At 44.2% G+C, this 19,878-nt stretch overlaps 1 protein-coding gene across 1 annotated transcript in view; it reads right to left on the bottom strand.

The window, feature by feature from the left end:
• The window catches only part of ACACA (acetyl-CoA carboxylase alpha), a 236,484-nt gene that overhangs the window by 148,688 nt on the left and 67,918 nt on the right, over positions 1 to 19,878 (bottom strand). The window contains exons 15-24 of the mRNA XM_058675532.1: positions 14,134 to 14,284; positions 13,690 to 13,793; positions 9,953 to 10,034; positions 9,065 to 9,210; positions 7,871 to 8,021; positions 5,525 to 5,659; positions 5,059 to 5,205; positions 4,159 to 4,347; positions 3,651 to 3,751; positions 2,179 to 2,267 (exon numbers count right to left, since the gene is read on the bottom strand). Of these exons, the coding sequence (XP_058531515.1) occupies positions 2,179 to 2,267; positions 3,651 to 3,751; positions 4,159 to 4,347; positions 5,059 to 5,205; positions 5,525 to 5,659; positions 7,871 to 8,021; positions 9,065 to 9,210; positions 9,953 to 10,034; positions 13,690 to 13,793; positions 14,134 to 14,284 (1,295 nt within the window). The remainder of the gene's footprint in view (positions 1 to 2,178; positions 2,268 to 3,650; positions 3,752 to 4,158; positions 4,348 to 5,058; positions 5,206 to 5,524; positions 5,660 to 7,870; positions 8,022 to 9,064; positions 9,211 to 9,952; positions 10,035 to 13,689; positions 13,794 to 14,133; positions 14,285 to 19,878) is intronic.

The following is a 19,878-nucleotide window of genomic DNA, read 5'->3' on the forward strand; positions in this document are numbered from 1 at the left end:
CCACCAGCATTGCATAGGTGTGCCAACTCAGGTTTAGCTACTCCACTTCTGACCCAGTACCCTGTTAATGTAACTGGGAAAGCAGCATCAGATGGCCCAAGCGAGTGGGCTTTATCACCCGTGTGGAAGACCCGGAAGCAGCCACCAGTTCTTGCTTTGGCCTGTCCCACTCCTGGCTGTTGCAGCCATTTGGGGAGTGAACCAGCAGATGGAAGAATTCTTTCTTTGGGCCCGGTGGCGTGGCCTAGCGGCTAAAGTCCTCACCTTGAACACCCCGGGATCCCATATGGGCGCCGGTTCTAATGCCGGCAGCTCCATTTCCCCTCCAGCTCCCTGCTTGTGGCCTGAGAATGCAGTTAAGGAAGGTCTAAAGATTGGGGACCCTGCACCTGCATGGGAGACCCGGAAGAGGTTCCAGGTTCCCGGCTTCGGATCGGCGCGTACCGGCCCATTGCGGCTCACTTGGGGAGTGAATCATCGGCCGGAAGATCTTCCTCTCTGCCTCTCCTCCTCTGTGTATATCTGACTTTGCAATAAAAATAAATCTTTCAAAAAAAAAAATTTCTTTGCCTTTAACCCTCTCTCTATAACTGTTTCAAATCAAAAAAAATTTTTTTTAAGATTTATTTTATTTTTATTACAAAGTCAGATATACAGAAAGGAGAGACAGAGATGAAGATCTTCCGTCCGATGATTCACTCCCCAAGTGAGCGCAATGGCCGGTGCTGTGCCCATCCGAAGCCGGGAAACCAGGAACCTCTTCTGGGTCTCCCACACGGGTGCAGGATCCCAAGGCTTTGGACCATTCTTGGCTGCTTTCCCAGGCCACAAGCAGGGAGCTGGATGGGAAGTGGAGCTGCCGGGATTAGAACCGGCGCCCATATGGGATCCTGGGGCGTTCAAGGCGAGGACTTTAGCTGCTAGGCTACGCCACCGGGCCCTCAAATCAAAAAATTCTTAAACACACACACACACACACACACACTGCAGATTTTTTTGGTTGCCTTTTCAAGATTCAAAAAATTACACTCCAGGCCCTTGCGCTGGGATCCCATATGGGTGCTGGTTCTAATCCCAACAGCCCAGCTTCCCATCCAGCTCCCTGCTTGTGGCCTGGGCAAGCAGCCAAGGATGGCCCAAAGCCTTGGGACCCTGCACCCGTGTGGGAGACCCAGAAGAAGCTCCAAATGTGGCTGCTTGGGAGTTAATCAGCAGATGGAAGATCTTCCTCTCTGTCTCTCCTCCTCTCTGTGTATCTGACTTTCTAATATAAATGAATAAATCCTTAAAAAAAAAATTCCACTCCATTCCTAGTTTCAAAGAACAAAACAAGCATTAATGCTAAATTTTGTCAAATGCTTTGCTTTCTCTATCTTAAGAAAATGAACATGTTTCTTCTTCTATTAAACTATTAAATTATAACAATATGGTATTCCACAAATAAATCAATCTTTCATTAGTGGAATAAAGCAAACTTGGTTGTGATGTTTTATGTTACACATTGCCAGCTTCAGTTTTCTCATATCTGCCTGAGAATTTTTCTTGGTCAAGCACAGCAGCACCATCTTTTAGGAGCAGCAATAGGAAGCAGAACAGATTAACCAAGAAAAAAGGCATGGAGGGAGGGAGGGAGAAGTAATGGTCAGTCTGCGGTATTTCACTGCCATCTTGTGGCAGGAAGAAGTATCAGCAGTGAACAGCTTTTAAAATCTTAGCCAAGGTACGGGTACCTCACATTTGTGTGTACATCATTTAGTGAAGCTCTTCAGAGAAAGCTGGGACAGACTCCACCTAAATGTCACACTAAAACATTACAGGAAAACAGCAGTTCTTCCTAGATGCCTGCAGTTCAGTGCATGGATTAGCTGCTGAGAGACGACAACCACAAAATTTCAACCTCAGCCTGGCAATAACCCAGATAGCTCTCACTATACATCCATTAATTATCCCAGCCATCCCCCAGATGCACGTTAGAGCCACAATCCCATCAAGCCACACTGCGCTGTTTTGTCTTGGCTCTGTTGGGATAGGCAAGAACGGTTTTCAAAGGGCATGCTGAAAGGGAGGAGAGTTTATTGATGGGAGGTGTTAGTGAGAGCATACAATGGCTTAGCTCTTGCACAATCTGTTGGAGATGGTTTGGGCTGGGCCACCTCACTGGAAACTTGCACAGCTTACCATTCTGGAACTGTGTTTCCACTCGCAGGTACTGCCGGAGCAGATCCATCACCACAGCCTTCATGTGGCCTCGGATGCCACTTCGGTACCTAGGTAGAGAGAGTCTGCATCAAAAAAAGTGATAGGCCAATACTGCTAAATAATTAACTATTAAATATCAAACCTGGAGGCCAAATGTACTTTTCTAGACATTCCACTAAAATGTTTTCCTCTGAATATGAGGTAAGGACAGAGGCCAATAAAGGATCGATTAACAAAACTAATTTAAATCATAAACCCCGAAGAAATCTTGCTAATGACATGATTTTTTTATATACAAAGTAAAAAAGGCCCAGCTCGGTAACCTAGCAGCTAAAGTCCTCACCTTGCATGCACCAGGATTCCATATGGGTGCCGGTTCTAAACCCAACAGCCCTGCTTCCCATTCAGCTTCCCGCTTGTGGCCTAGGAAAGCAGTTGAGTACGGCCCAAAGCCTTGGGACCGTGTACCTGTGTTGGAGACCCAGAAGAGGCTCTAGGCTCCTGGCTTTGGATCAGCTCAGCTCTGGCCATTGCAGTCAGTTGGGGAATGAATCAACAGACAGAAGATACTTCAGTCTCTCCTTCTCTCTGTATATCTGACTTTGCAATAAAAATAAATAAATCTTGGGCCCGGCACAGTGGCCTAGTGGCTAAAGTCCTCGCTTTGAACGTGCCAGGATCCCATATGGGCGCTGGTTCTAATCCCGGCAGCTCCACTTCCCATCCAGCTCCCTGCCTGTGGCCTGGGAAAGCAGTCGAGGACGGCCCAAAGATTTGGGACCCTGCACCCGTGTGGGAGACCTGGAGGAAGTTCCTGGCTCCTGGCTCCGGATCAGCACAGCACCAGCCATTGCGGCTCACTTGGGGAGTGAATCATCGGACATAAGATCTTCCTCTGTCTCTCCTCCTCTCTGTATATCCGACTTTGTAATAAAAAAGAAATCTTAAAAAGAAAACAATAATAATAAATCTTAAAAAAAAAAAAAGGGAAAACAAAGTCAAAAATGCCTTCTGAGTCCCATCTAACATTTTGACTCAGTTCCTAGTAGTGAGTAGGAATTATCTCCACATCATTGAAAAGGCTAAGGTCTCCTGTTTCTAAGTACCCTTAAGTTGAAATTTCCTTGTGAACATCTGACTCAACAATTAACTCTAAGAAAAAAATGTCATACTGCTGCTCCTTGTACCAAAGAAAAACTAAGGCCATCATCAAAATGCAAGGAAAAGGAAGCAATGAAAGGTCTATGCCTTAGTAACTCAGAAAAAAACAACGTAGACTAATAAATCATTAGAAATACCAAGTATGAGGGTTAGGTTAGTAATTGCTAAAACACAAGGTACCTTGTAATTCCCTGGAAGTCAAACTTGAAGCAAATCTCCATGTTGGCATTTAAAGGCAAGGAAATCATGGGACGGGCAGCTCTTAGAAGCTAGAGTTACATGTAACTAACCTCTGTACCAGCTGGACGATGCTCTGCGTGTTCATAAAGAAGACTTCCCGCTCCGATTTCCGGTTCAGTGTGGCTGCGTGACTATCTAGAATGTTGGCAATCTAGGGTGTAAGAAGGAATCAAAATCAGCCTTGACAGCATCACAGTATCAATTATCTTAGTGAAGACATGACAATTCCCAAGGGTGGAGGCAGCAGAGAGAAGTTACTGGACATAACATGGGGGCCCGCCGTTCCAGGTGGGCTGAGGGCTCTACTACGAAGACAGCCATGTAGCAGAGTCTCTGACATGTGACAGCAACTTCAGATGAAGAAGGAAACTACTCCCCACTTGCCAAGCCCTAAACCCCGAGACGTGAACCTGCCTTACAAGCAAAGGAAAAGGACATTGCTGAAGTATTCAGGAATAAGTCTGTGATGACAACATTCAGACAGTAATGAGGACCCAATACCCTAATTCCAGGACAGACAGCCAACAGAAAATAATCACAGTGCTATCCTGTAAGTACCTGCTGGCTGGGAAATTGACAGAGGACTGATGTGATGTTGCTAGCATATTGAGCCATTTCCTTCTTGATAGACTTCTCCACATTGAGAGGAATACGGCCGGAGACACTGGTCATGATATCTTGCAATTCTAGGAGGGGCAAGGAGGGATCTCTGAGGGTCTTCATCAACCGTTCCACCCAGTCCTTTACCTGAGAAGAAAAAAATTGGAATCCAAATTTAACAGCTCTCTGAAAACTTGTGTATTTGAATTCACTATCATACAGCATTTACTATGAAACTGCAGTGCAAGCATCTAACACTGCCCCTGTTCTCTGAGTTAAAAAGGAATAATCCCAATAAAATGTGAAGTCCATAAAGAATCTAAATACCTCAAATCCCACAGCTAATGGTGGGTGGAAAGGAGCAGGCAGTTGACACAACAGTTAAGACAGGATTCTGGACACCCACCACTCCTCCCAGAGCACTAAGTTCAACTTCAGGTTCTGCTTCTGATTCTACCTTCTTGCTTAGACACACATGTAGAGGCAGGGGAGAGGCTGCTAGCAGCTTGGCCCCTGTGAGTCACAGTGGAGACCCACAGTGTGTTCCAGGCCCCTGGGGTTAGCCTAGCCCAGACCCCATCTGTTGTGGGCATTTGAAGTGTGACCCAGTAAAGGGAAGCTCTTTTATTTTTGTCTGTATATCTGCTTTTCAAATAATTTAGACAAAAAAAAAAAAAAAAAAACTTTTTAAAAAGTTAAAAAAACAAACAAAAAAACTGGGACAGAATTCTAAGCCAAACAGCTTTCTTTCCCTCCCTCATTTAAAAAAACAAAACAAACAAACAAACAAAAAAAACCCTGAACCTATTTTAGAGGAGTGCCCTGCTCATATGCCCCTACCCAGAAAGTGCTTTATACCTTGCTGCTGAAGAAAGGGTCTGGGAGGCAGTATCCATTCATTACGTTGACCAGATTATCCAGAACATAGTGGAATACGCGGTGGAGCTTCTCGCCTCTCAGCGCTGTGCTCTGGATCCGTGGCAGGCTACCCGTGTGAAGTTCCGCCTGCCAATCCCAACGAGAGAGCAAGTCATTCCTTACCGTTGATTCTGGGCACGCGCACACATCACAGCAACTCAGAGTCGCTATTCAGAATTAAGGCAGCCCTTCACCACATCCAGCTCTCAGGGGAGAAGTAGTGGAAGAAGTTGGAGAATTGCAGTATTGTATTGACTTTGCAAATTCCAGGTCTACAACACCATAGGCACAGATATAAAGCAAAAGATGAGAAGAATAACAAGAAAAGAGCTGGATAAAAACACTGGACAACCAAGCACTGAAATCGCTTGCCCTGCCCCAAGACCCAACATTCGGACTACCTCACCTGCTGAACCTTGCTTGGATTGTCCAACTGCATTTTGGCGATTACACAGCCAGGGTCAAGAGCTGCTCCAGGTCGCTTGACATAATGGATACAGCCAGATTCCGCAGCTGTTAGGGTCATCACCATCTTCATCACCTACAGTGAAAAGGTGCACAAGTTAAAAGAGTCCTGACCTCCCTTGACAAAGAAGAAGGTTTTAAAGAAGCCAGGGTTTTAATCACCATCTACGTTGGACAAAATTTAGCTCAATCCAGAAAAATGGGCACCTATCTAAATCTCTTCGGATTACCTAGGAGGCAAGCAATTAGAAACTTTGCCAGGAGCTAGCTGTGAGGATCAACAACTGTTACCAAAATTTCCTGTTTCTAACTCTCAAACGCATTTTACCAGTTTGTGATTCTGCTTTTTCTGTATCTCCTCAGACCAGTGGCTCCACGTGTTTGATTCTAGGCAATCTACCTAAGGTATTCCCGCTAAAACCTGACGGTCATTCTTCATCCCTTTTTCTCCCTTACCCACCAATCAACAACTAAGAGCTAAAGAACTTAAACACAAGTCCCACAGCTAAAGGTAAAGAGAAGGGGGAACGCAGCCAACCACATTTTCTAAACTTCTCTCAAAGTCCTTCCTCTCCTGTCGTGACTTTAGTTTAGAGCCTCATCATTTCGGACCTACAGCACTTCAAAATCCTAACAGATTCCCTACCTGCTATAGGCTTGCAGAAGGGTCACCAACAGCAATCATTCCAGTATGCAAATCTCAGACTGTCACTTTTCTAATTAAAACTCCCTCAATAGGACCAGTGTTGCAATGTAGCATGTAACAGTTGCTGCTTGCAACACTGGCATCCCTTATCAGTGCTGCTTCGGGTTCCTGCTGCTCCACTTCCAATCCAGCTCCTTGTTAATGGCCTGAAAAAAGCGGCAGAAGCCGCCACAAGTGTTTGACCCCTGCCTTTAGCCTGGCCCAGCCCTGGCCATTGCAACCCCTGGGGACTGAACTAGCACAAGATCACTCTTACTGCCCATACCCACCTGTATCACTTGACTTTCAAATAAAAAAACATTAAAAAAAAAAAAAAAACCACCCTCCTTCAGTGATTTCCTACTGCCTCCAGAGCAGTCTAAACTTAGAAGTGTAGCTTATAAGATCCTTCAAGACCTCAAACTACATTTATCCCATTTTTGTTTGCTATTCCCTATTATACCTTCATCAATTTTTAATAGATTTTTGCAGTTCCCTAAATGCATAATACTCTCTTCTTCCTGTACTTGCTACTTTCAATTTTTATAAAAAGGATTCATGGGCCCGGCACAATAGCGTAGTGGTTAAACACCTTGAACAAGCTAGGATCCCATATGGGTGCCAGTTCTGATCCCAGCAGCCCCATTTCCCAATCAGCTCCCTGCGTGTGGCCTGGGAAAGCAGTTGAGGACAACCCAAAGCTTTGGGACCCTGCACCTGCCTGGGAGGCCTGGAAGAGGCTCCTGGCTTCTGATTGGCTCAACTTCAGTCATTGTGGCCACGTGGGGAGTGAACCATCGCATGGAAGATCTTCCTCTCTGTCTCTCCTCCTCTCTGTATAGCTGCCTTTCCAATAAAAATAAATAAATCTTAAAAAAAGATTCATATATTTGTGTACTTCTTTATTTGAAAGGCAGAATAAGAGTGAAAGAGAAAGAGACAGCGATCTTCCATCAGCTGGTTCACTTCCCAAATGGCCACAACTGCTAGCTGGAAACGGGGACAGGCCAGAGTCAGGAGTCAGGCCCCCAAGGACATGGGCCATTTTCTACTGTTTTCCTAGGAGATGAATAGGAAGCTGGTTGAGAATGGACCAACTGGGATTCAAGTCAGCACTCTGAGAGGGACAGCTGGCATCACAAAGAGCTGCACCACATCCCTGGTCCTGATCCTCCCACCTGAAACACGCTCCCCTGTCCTACTTCCCCTGAGCTAGTACTATCTCCTTGGAAAAACTAAGCTCAAGAGCTCCCTCCTTCATGTTTCTACCCTTATTGTGTACCATACCTAGAACTGGGTTAGGCAGCCCCTTCACACTCTCTGCCTACCTCTCTTAGAAAGAATACTTTCTTTCTGTGTTAAGCCAGCACTAAACACAACACTAATGTTCAATAAATGTTACTGTCTATACCTACTTTTAGACTTAGAATCTTCATCTGTTAATGAATGAACTTTGTGTGTCTAAAAACTCCAGGTTCAGAGTCTCAGTTAAGCCAACACCTGTTCTTTCTGCTTCTATTTCCTTTCTGCTACTTTTCTGTCCTAGTCCATCCCAGCCCACCCTCCCTTCCCAATACCCGACAACCCAGTCACCTCCCTGACCTCAATCTCAGCATAGCACTGCCCAGCAAACACATGGCCACCATCCTCCACAATGTACTGGATTAACTTCCCAGCCGAAGGTGAGCGCATTACTGATGGGTCATTTTCCTTCTCAAACACGCAGGTTTTATTGCCTATCGTGATGCGGTATCTAGGAGACAAGTGAAAATGTAAGCCAATACAATGTGTTGCAAAGTAAAAAAGGATGGGAGAAAATGTCAGGAAAAAAAAACTGAACACACACACATTTTAATCTATTTTTGTTTATAATGCTAAACAGTAATTTCTTCTAATAAGACAGAGACTAAATAAATCATGGTATATTGTTATAGTGGAATGCTATAGAACCAATAAAAAGAGCAGGCACCTCTATAAAAACAAAGATGATAATGACACAATAACTAACATTTCTTCAACTTTATGTTGTTGGCAATGTTTCTAATGTGTTAGTTCACCCAGTTCTTAGAACACTGTGCCTGCTTTTTGAGTCTACAATAGAAGTTACAGCATATAACAAGGGGCAGACAGTATGTAAGGAATATTGGTGTCTGTGTAAGCAGAAAGGAAACACTCAGTATGGATACATATGTAACATGCATGTGCAGATAAAACTTCCTACCAAAATACCCAAGAGTTGTTGCTTAGAGAGTAATTATTTTTCACTATTCACTCCTTGAACTGGCAGGAAGACATGGTTTTAACTGCAAGCACTGAAATTTTTAAACATACGTGCTTTTTTTTTAAGTTAATAAAAGACAGGCCCAGCGGCGTGGCCTAGCAGCTAAAGTCCTCGCCTTGAACGCCCCAGGATCCCATATGGGCGCCGGTTCTAATCCCAGCAGCTCCACTTCCCATCCAGCTCCCTGCTTGTGGCCTGGGAAGGCAATCGAGGACGGCCCAAGGACTTGGGACCCTTCACCTGCATGGGAGACCTAGAGGAGGTTCCAGGTTCCCGGCTTCGGATCGGCACGCACCGGCCATTGCGGTTCACTTGGGGAGTGAATCATTGGACGGAAGATCTTCCTCTCTGTCTCTCCTCCTCTGTGTATATCTGACTGTAATAAAGTGAATAAATCTTTAAAAAAAAAAAAGACAAAGTACAAAGATGGTCCTGGCAAAACTCCCAGTGATAGTGTCTAACAAGAGAGAAAGCTAACACAATCACCAGTAAATGACCCTCAAAGAGCAACCCACCTATCCACCTCCTCCTTCATGTACGTTGTGTAACTGCTGCCGTCGTAGGACAGGAGCAGTCCCCCGTCACTCAGCCGGTGCACATCGACTTCCACACATGAGCCATTCATGATCACCACGTAGGAGTTGGGAGACTGTCGAGTCACCTACAGTGAACAAGGGCCAAAAGGGTTGAGTCAGCGAGTCCCCTCCAGGCAGCTCCAGACAGAATTTCAGTACTGAGGAGGAAGAAAATCAATGTGACTGGTGTGACATTGCATCACTGGGGTGGATGAATCAATTGCAAGCACACCAGGCTGCTTCAATGGCTTCTCTTTGTTGGATGTATATGTAAAATTGGGAAAGTTCTAACAAGATGTTCACAGAATATCATATTTGGGCCTGGAGCAGTGACCTGGTGGCTAAATCCTCACGTTGAATGCGCCAGAATCCCATATGGGCGCTGGTTCTAATCCCGGCAGCCCTGCTTCCCATCCAGCTCCCTGTTTGTGGCTGGGAAAGCAGTCAAGGATGACCCAAATCCTTGGGACCCTGCACCCATGTGGGAGACCAGGAAGAGGCTCTGGGCACCTGGCTTCAGATTGGCTCAGCTCCGGCCACTGCAGCTGCTTGGGGAGTGAATCAATGGATGGAAGATCTTTCCTCTCTGTCTCTCCTTCTCTATGTATATCTGACTTTCAAATAAATATAAATCTTAAAAAAAAATTTTTTTTTTAAAGAATATCATCAAATTTGGCTTCAGGTTACTGACACAGTGATCTCACTAGCACTCCTAGCTCTTCAGTAAATTGAACTGCCCCCCACCCTATCCCCCATTTATTGATTTAAAGAGAATAAGCTAGAGACAGACCAAAAGTAAGGTGCAGGCTTCACGGGGCTTCAACATACCTTAAGCACATACTTGACTCCCTCATAAATCAGTTCAACATCTACTGTGTTCAGAAGCGTATGGGCAGGAAGGACTTGACCTCTATAAGAGAAACGTGTGACACCTATTTTTGGAAAACTTCAGCAGTTCATAAGGGAATCGTAGATTTCAGCACTTTCTGAAACATCAAAACCACCTGAAGACCATCTATGAGGGACTGATCACATAAATTATGAACGAATCTTGCAATATTTGAGTTTGTTCACTTTTTGAGAGACAAAGCCCTCCCATCCCCTAGTTCCCTCCCTGAATGTCGGCTATGGCCAGGGCTAGGCCAAAGGTAAGGCCAGGAGCCGTGAATGTATCCAGGGCTCCCATGTGACTGGCAGGAACCCAGTTATGCCAGTCATCATTGTTACTTCACAAGGTTTGTCTTGGAGAGAAATGAATCACAAGCTGGGGCTCAGAAGTGAATGCAAGCACTCTGATACGGGACACAGGTGTCTTATCTGCTGTGCTAAATATGTATTCCTCTTTCCTGTTGTATAACATTCATTTGTATATTTGAAAGGCAGGATGATGGAGAGAACTACAGATGGCAACCTTCCACCTGCTGATTTATTCCCCAATGGTCACACGACTGTCTCGGGGTCACCCAGGGCTTCCAAAAGGGCAACAGGAGCCCAGGTGCTTGGGCCATGTCCTGTTGCTTTCCCAGGCACATTAACGGGAGCTGGATTGGAAAAGAGCAGCTGGACATAAATCAGCTCACATGGGATGCCGACATCAGGAACAGAGATTTAAATCGTGATGCCACAATTCAAACCCTCATTTAAATTATGGTAAAATATACATAATATAAAACCATCTTAACAATCTTAACATATATACTTTTAAGTTACAGCCACATTATTATGCAACCAATCTCCAGGATTTTTTCTGGTGGCAAAATCAAAACTCTAGACCCCATTAAACAACTCCATTCTTGTTTGTTTCTTTGGGCCTGTTTCTTTGAGCCTGACGATTCTTGGTAACTCATAAAATAAAAGTAAAGTCATACAGTAATTGCCTTTTTGTCACAGGCTTATTTCATTTGCCAAAAAGTCTTCAAGATTTTCCCACGTTTTAGCATATGTCAGAATTCCCTTCCTTTTAGGACACTTGTACACATAGTCACACTATATTTTGTTTCTCAATCATCAGTCGATAGGTGGATTGCGCTCATTTTTGGCTACTTTCCATAATGCTATATGAACATGAGTAAGCATATATCTGTTTGAGACTCAACTTGGAATTCTTTCAGAATACCCAGAAACAGTATCGATGCAAGACACAGCAATTCAGTATTTCAGTTTCTAAAGAATTCTAATACCATTTCTCATAGTGGTTCCATCACTCTGCATTGTTAGCAATAGGCAAAATTCCCAGGTTCTCCATTTCCTTGCCTAATCCACTCCCAGCCTAGCATCCTGCTAATGTATCTGGGAAAGCAACAGATGACGATTCAAGTGCTTGGACCCCTGCTGACCACAGGACAGACTCAGAGGAAGTTCCAGGCTCCCAGCTTTAGCCTGGACCAACCCCAACCATTATGGCCACTTTGGCAGTAAGCCAATGGATGGAAGATTAATTCTCATATTCTCTCTCTTTCTGTCACTTTGCCTTTCAAATAAATTTTTTGGAAAAGCTAAGATAAAACCTTTTATAAAATATTGAACAATCTCTAAATGCACTGTTAACTGAAAAATGCTAAGTGAAGAATGGTCTCAAAATATGTTACCATTTTTTTTAAAAAAAAAAATCAGAGGACAGGAAGAAGTATTACACCCATGTGCTTATATAAACTTGAAGTTTCTCTGCAAAGTTACAAAAGAAGCCAGCAAAACAAACTGACCATAAGAACTGGGTGACCAGGAATCAGAGGAAAGAAGACTTTTCAAAGGCATCATTTTGTCCTTTAAGTTTTGAACCATTTGATTATATTATTTGTCCCTTCAGTGTAATCCACTCCTAGAAACTGGGACCTTTTTAGGAAGTCCTAAAAATTCCAACAGGCTGAGGAAAGGAGAAAGGGAAGATATTACTAAGGAGCGAAACATCACCAAGAAATATTTTTAGTAATACTAATAGAGAGATTGAGTGATAAGATAGTGTGACCAGACACTAATAACTGACAAATGTGGAGTGGGATTTTGGCTAAGCGGTTGAAACCTGCTAGGGATGCCTATGTCCCATGTGGATGCCTTGGCTTGAGTCCTGGGTCCACTGCAAATTCCTGCTTCTTGTAAGTGTGTACTCTGGGAAGGAGCAGATGAAAGCTCTGGCGGTTGCATCTCTGCCACCCACATGGCAGTCCTGGACTGAGTTCTCAGCTCTCGCTGCAGCCTGGCCCTGCCTGGCTGTGCTGGGCATTTGGAGAATGAACCAGCATATGGGTGCTCTCGGTCTACCTGTCCATCTCTTTTTGCTTCCTAAATAAATTTTAAAAATAAAAGGGAGGGTGCTTTACCAAGTAGTAGAAACACCAGTTAGGATGCCTAGATCCCAGATCAGTGCCTGGGTTTAATACCTGGCTCTGCCCCTGATTCCAGTTTCCTATTAATGCAGACCCTGGGAGGCAGTGGTGATGACTCAAGCAATTGGGTTCACGCCACAGAGGGAGGAGATCTAACTGGGTTGCCAATTTCTACTCCCAGCTTTGGAAACTGCCCACCTCCCACCCAACCCCCCGTCCCAGGGACAGTGCATCTATCTAGGAATTAAATCAACAAATGGGAGTGCTCTCTGCCTGTGCCTCTCAAGTAATAACATTTGTACGTTAAAAAGTAAACCAAATGTAACAACATTACATAGGGGAAGGTGGCTATAAAAGAGGTTGTATGTGACACACCTGTATGCTAGTAGGGAAATAAATCATTTGCTGATGCTAGGGACTGAACACTGAGAGACAGAAGTAAGTAAGGCTGAATTGGCCAAAAAAAAGGGACCAAAGTATACATGGAGTTGAGCCTCACATTGAGGGATTTAGATTTGATACAGAAAGGAAAGGCGAATGGCTAGAGGTTTTAGCACACAGAAATAACACGGGGAAAGATACTTATCGCAGAGCTTGCAATCTGAGTTCAATTTTCAAAATTTTGTTTTGTTACTTCCTTTCAGGTACCTCAAAAGGCGGCTGATACACATTTCACAACACAGAAGGAAATAAAGTGCCTGTGATTAAAGTGCTTTAAAATGATTAGCCCCTGGGACCATTCCTCGGCGGACTCCGAGGCAGAGCTTGGCCTCCAGAACCAGTGTGAAAAATTGGTTAAGCCCTGAACATGTCTGACCTTCTACTTCAAAGACTCACAAGGTCATCTCGCGGATCAGCCTCAATTATTAATTCCCGAAAGGTGGCACAGGTAATACATATAATATTTAGGGATCAATGCTAGGGAGAAACACCAGATTTTTATCACCAGGATTGGGGAGATTTGATGGTTTTATGGGACAGAATAAATACTGGAGCTGGATTCCAGTTTGTTTGTTTGTTTTTTAAGTAATCTGTTCACAAGCTAATGTCTAGAATCTGCAATTAGAATTTCAAAATAGTTGGCCATTAATTCTTATATCCTCCTGCTTCTGTGCACCTCAGTACGTGACAACCAAGTAGCACCTACAAGTGTAATGCAATGGATTGAATAATGGATCTGAGCTCCAGGCCTGGATGCAGGACCACTGGTTGGCTCTTCAGCCTGTGAGCAACAAAGCCTACCTTTCCAAGGAGTGAAGAAAATTAGAGATGCTATTCCGCAAGTTCACGTCGGCCACATGAAGGGCCCCACATACAACTCCCAACATGGTATCAGGGCGTTCTGCCTGGAAAAAAAGAGGATCGAGTAAAGACACGGTCACTGGGCAGTGTGGCATCCTGCGAAGCCAGAATTACAAAGGCCAAGATGAAACATCTTACAGTAAAAACATGCATTCTCATTGCCCGATTCTCTTGAAATAAACATAACCACATGTACTTGTGAAATAGAACAAAATTTCAGCACCAAATGAAGAAAGGACACAGTAATAGTTCAACCCTTGCATGCCTTTCTTCAAGCACTCCAGGAAATAACACTACAACATACAGAATTGACTCAAATACAGGCAATAGGAAACCCTAAAACCAAATCCCACAGGTTGTTTATCAACGAGGACAAATACACACCTGTACTTTTTCTGCTATCAATCTGTCCAGCCAGCCAGTGTCGATCCTATTCAACTGAAAGCTTTCTGTCTCTAACAATTTGATCAGGTATTCAACTGTAGTTCGGAAGTCGCCACGAATAGATAGCTCCTTCAAAGCCACCACCATGTTTCTGGAAGAACAGAAGTTAATCTATGTCAACAATATTTTGACTTCTTTGGAGTCTTACAAAAGAAAGCAGACACGAGAACAAAAGAAGATACATAGGAAAGTGTGTACGCTCACATGTGTATTGGGTAGAAGAACTCCTAAGAAGTCAGAATACTTATGAATTCTGGCTGATATTACCACAGAAGCACCAGCTAATAGCATACATCTTATTATAAAGAGCATAGGACAAATTACACGTAAATCATCCTCACCTTTCACTTAGTAGGCTTACATCATTCCATTAATTTATTGCTAACTAACTAGATTTAGGGTATTAGCATCCCATATGGGCACCAATTTGTGTCTCAGATGCTCCACGTCCCATCTAGCTGCCTGCTTGTGGCCTGAGAAAACAGTCGAGGACGGTCCACAGCCTTGGGACCCTGCACCTGTGTGGGAGACCTGGAAGAAGCTCCTGACTTCAAATCACCTCAAGATGTTGTGGCCACTTGGGGAGTAAACCAGTGGATGAAAGATATTTCTCTCTGTCTCTCCTTCTCTGTAAATTTAACTTTCCAATTTAAAACAAAAAAAAAAACAAACAAAAGCCTTATTTACTGTGGCCAATGCTGTATGGAACCACAGGTGAAGCTGCTGCCTATGACACTAGCATCCCATATGGGCACTGGTTTGAGTCCAGCTGCTCCACTTCCTATCCAGCTCCCTATTAATGACCTGGGAAAGCAGCATAGGCTGGTCCAAGTGCTGGGGACCCTGCACCCACATAGAAAACCAAGACGAAGCTCCTGGTTCCTGACTTCAGATCATCCCAGCTAGAGCCAGCAGGGAAAGAAACAGCAGATGTAAGAGCTCTCTCCATCTCCCTACCTACAACCTCAATATCTTATGCATATTTTATATTTAAAAAATGTACTTATTTAAATAAACAGATAAATGAATCTGGGTAAATAGTACCATCTCAATTCATAGGTTTCATACAGTGAGACAGCTGATTAAGTGTAAATAGATACCAGGTTGATATGCACATAAGGATATACATAGTTGTTTTAAGATTTATTTATCTTGGGCCCAGCGGCGTGGCCTAGCGGCTAAAGTCCTCGCCTTGAACGTCCTGGGATCCCATATGGGCGCCGGTTCTGGTCCCGGCGGCTCCACTTCCCATCCAGCTCCCTGCTTGTGGCCTGGGAAAGCAGTCGAGGACGGTCCAAAGCTTTGGGACCCTGCACCCGCGTGGGAAACCTGGAAGAGATTCCAGGTTCCCGGCTTCGGATTGGCGCGCACCGGCCATTGCTGCTCGCTTGGGGAGTGAATCATCGGACGGAAGATCTTCCTCTCTGTCTCTCCTCTCTGTATATCTGACTTTGTAATAAAAATAAATAAATCTTTAAAAAAAAAAAAAAAAAAAAGAAAGTGGAGCAACCAGGACACAAACTGGAGCCCATATGGGATTCCAGTGTTTATAGGGCATTATCCAATTGGGCCTTTGCACCAGGTCCACATGAGAATATTTTTAACCTTCACCTTAGTTATCTGCGCAATGACTTGAGCAATACTTTTATTAACTTCCCGATTATATGTGTGATGACCCAAATCTAAGAATTCCAAGCACTTCTGGGTGTTTCTTAGTAGTTGTTGCCCGTCTATCTTGCATTGGAAAAGGACTCAATTCAACAACATTCATTACACATCTTGCATGCTTAAGATATATACTCTGCCCATAAGGAAGAATACAGGTAGATACAGTCATCAATTTCAAAATGTATGGAAGAATGTCACAAATGTCAGTGAGCAAGACAAGCCAACTGCTGGAGAGTTTCAAGAAAGGCAGAAAATCCACCACACTCAAGTTTCATGGAAGATGTGCAATGTGACACGGCCTCAAAAATGGCTTAGATTATGGCTGGGAGAGGGGCAGTGTACCAATAGTCCAAGCATTCCCTAAGTCTAGTACATCGCTGTATCCTGTGTCCGTCCTCTTCTCTAGGCCCTCCTTTGGCCTGACCTATTCCTAGATCTTGAAGGATCTGTCTAGATGCCTCTTTGCTCCTGGAGTCCTCCCTGTCACCCTCCCAACTGAGTTAGTTGACCCAGCTGTATACTTCTATAGTGCTCTCACATAATCCCTCCAGCATCACACCGACTACTTTACGTTTTAATTGTTTTGTGTATTTGTTTTTTTCTTGGGGACACGGGTTCTATTTTGGTCTTCACTACATAGCCAGACTCAGCACACAACAGACAGTAAATAATTGTTGGGAGTGAATGAATGAATGGGCAGAGGAAATAGCAAGAACCAAGGAGAAAGGACAGACAGAATGGCCTGCTGGCAGAGGATATGAGGACAGGGACTAGTGCTGAATCCATTCATTCAACAAACCTTTACTGAATGCTTACTATGCTAAAGCAATATAGCAGTAACAAACTAGACACCATGTTGTTCTCACAGATTTCAGTTATGATCTATGGGGGATTATGCTGCTGAAGTATGGGTTGGGCATATACTGAACACCAAGAGTTCAAATGTCCCACCTGAAAACTACAGATTTAATGTGAGGAAGAAAGAACAAAAGAACAAAGCAAGTTCCAGACTGATGAATGAACTTTTGCTATGGTATCAAGAAGCAAACATTGCAGAGACCATATTTTTAATACACTAAAAGATAAGTAACTTTGTAAAATAAAGAAATATACAGAGTTTATCAAAAGTAAAGTAGCAGTGATTCTGGACTGAGTTACGGGCCATATTCCACAGGAAATACATCATGGTCTGCTTAATTAAAGTTTAAATCCTAGATATCACCAGAGGCCATTCTGGGAAGATAAATAACTAAAGTCACCTGTACGGGGGATGCATGGAGCACAGCACTCAGGTACCATCTAAAAACAGCCATACAACAAAACTTCAGCTAACTCTAACCATTGTTAAATATGAGACCATTATTGTCACGATCATCTCATTGTTAAACAGAAAGCAGAAATTTGTGTTTATTTCTATCTATTTGATTTGATAAATTAAAAAAAAAAAACTTAACCTGCTCTGGGGAAATCAAATCACATGTCTGTGGGCCAGCATTGTGGTATACTAGGTAAAGCTGCTGCATACAATGCCAGGATCCAACATGGGCACCGGTTCACGCCTCAGCTGCTTCACTCCAAATCTAGCTCCCTGCCAACAACCTGGAAAAAGCATTGGGAGACAGTCCAAGTGTCTGGACCACTACCATACATGTGCGAGACCCAAACAAAACTCATGATTTGTGGCTTCAGCATGGCCCAGAATTTGCCACTGAAGCCATCTCTCTTTGTCTCTCTCATGCTTTCAAAACAAACAGGGCCCGGTGCTGTTGCTCAATTACTTCATCTTCCTCTTGCAAACTTCGGGATCCCGTATGGGCTTTGGTTCATGTTCCAGCTGCCTACTTCTCATCCAGCTCCCTGCCAGTAGCCTGGGAATGCAATGCCTTGGGACGCCAGCCATTTTTTGGAAACAGTACTGCTTTAATTTTTCATTTAAGAGTTTTAAATAAATGGGAAAAATTGTAAAGCTTAAAGTAGAGAAATTAGGAGATCTCCACTTGTGAAAATGTTAAAATATTAATAAGTCATTACTGATTTCCTAATATGTATAGTTCAGAGGCCAGGGGAAGGGTTATAAGTGTGTGATACAAGAAAATAAGCAAAACATACAAAGAACTAGTACAATTTCCAATTTTGGATGGATACTCCAAAATACCTATTCGAAAAGCTGTCAAAAAGTCTACTTTTGGGAGCTGGAATTGTGGCACAGCAAGTAAAGCTGAGGCTTGAGATGCTAGCTAGCATTCTTTATTAGAGCACCTGTCAATTTTCTAGCTCACTGCTAGCGTGCCAAGAAAGCAGAAGATGGTCCAAGTATGTTGGCACCTGAATCCACGTGGGAGATCCAGATGGAGCTCCTGCTCCTGGCGACAGTCAGCTCCATTCTCAGCCATTACGGTACTCGGGTGTGAGCTAGTGTTTAAAAAAAAAAACCTCTGTCTTTTCCCTGCCACTCTGCCTTTCAATGGACGGTTTAGAAGGGCCGGTGGAGTCTATGCAGGAGGCATGACAGTCTAAGGGCGTGCTGGGCTGACCAGAGCAACCTCTGGCATACTTAACACTGGCTGGCAACAGGCCTGGTTGGAGAGTGTGGGGGAGGCCTTGGCTGTGTGGAGCCTACCACTAAGGGGCACAGGAACTGGAGGGAGGCTGAGTTCTGGTTGGGTCACAGTTGTAATCCCTTGGCACAAATATCAATTCGGCTTTGACGCACCATGCCGGATTAGACCACAGCACAGTTTGGTGCTCCGGAGGACCAGGATAGATGTTGGACGGGCTCGGCTAGGCCTCAACCCCATCTGAGCCATATATAAGATATACGTGGGTATGGACGAGCCGTGGCTGGGCTGAAACTCTCAACAGCAGGAACCAGAATGGATTGAAGAGCGGAGCTGGCCGAAGGACCTGCTGGAATGCGTGAAGCCCGACACCAGGAAGGAGTCGGAGGGAGGAACCTGAACAGTTCCTCTGACAGGACACTGACTCTACAAATAAACGCAGGAAGCATGGAGGTAAATAACCCAGAAGAGGCTTTGGAATGTGACCCACTGGAATACACTTGGCTCGGGTTGGGGCAGACCAGGCTGAGTTGGTTCACGTCATCCACTGGCAAGCCCAAGTGCTGAAACTGTGTGAGGGCCTGGCCGGGTTTGGTTGCGATAAAAAACAAAAAAAAACAGTACAAAACACAAAATGCCAAGGTGAAATGGCCTGTGCTAGTAGGGAATGCAACACCCGACCAGCACTCCTCCCACTGGTTTAGGTGAGGGATGAGAGTGTGATGGGCAGAGCCGGGGAGAGATGCGATACTCATTGGTTCCAATAGAGGTCGGGGCTCAGAAGAGAACCAACCCAGGGGTTACAACCATCAGCTGATCGGAGTGATGGACGGTGGCGAGCACTGTGCTTACTAGTAGTACATGTAGGAGCCTGGACTGGGAATGCCTCAAAGTTTTTTTTAGGGGGATTCCCCTGAACAAAATGGAGGAATCAAAGCATTAACCAAAAAAAGATGGAAAATGGAGTAGATGAATCAACCACCTCAGCTGTATGCTTGCAGCGGAAAACTGGACAAGGGGAAACCCTAAGATGGACTATGTCAATCAGTGGACTCTGCACCAGCCTCATCATGGACTGTTGCTGAAGATATGTTGGAGCTTCTAATTGATCGAGGTGACGCTCTGCTGGCTCTGCCTACAAACCTGAGAGGGCCTCCCTAAGAGGCCGTTGAACTTGAACTGGACAAGTGGGATGCTGGACTCTGTATGGTGTGAACTTTTAATTAGGGAATCTCAACGGAACTTGAGCTGCGGTTATGTATCAAGGTGAAGGAATTCATGATGGGGGAAGGGTTTGGGGTGAAGGGGGGGGAATCCCAGTACCTATGAAATTGTGTCATGTAATGCAATGTAATTAATGAATAAATGAATATTAAAAAAAAAAACAAATAAAACAGATCTTTTATGAAAAAAGTGCTCACTTTATAGCCAGGCAAAACTACTCTTAATTCAATATTTA

The sequence above is a fragment of the Ochotona princeps genome, chromosome 17 (assembly GCF_030435755.1).
Source record: "Ochotona princeps isolate mOchPri1 chromosome 17, mOchPri1.hap1, whole genome shotgun sequence".
Lineage (NCBI taxonomy): Eukaryota > Metazoa > Chordata > Mammalia > Lagomorpha > Ochotonidae > Ochotona > Ochotona princeps.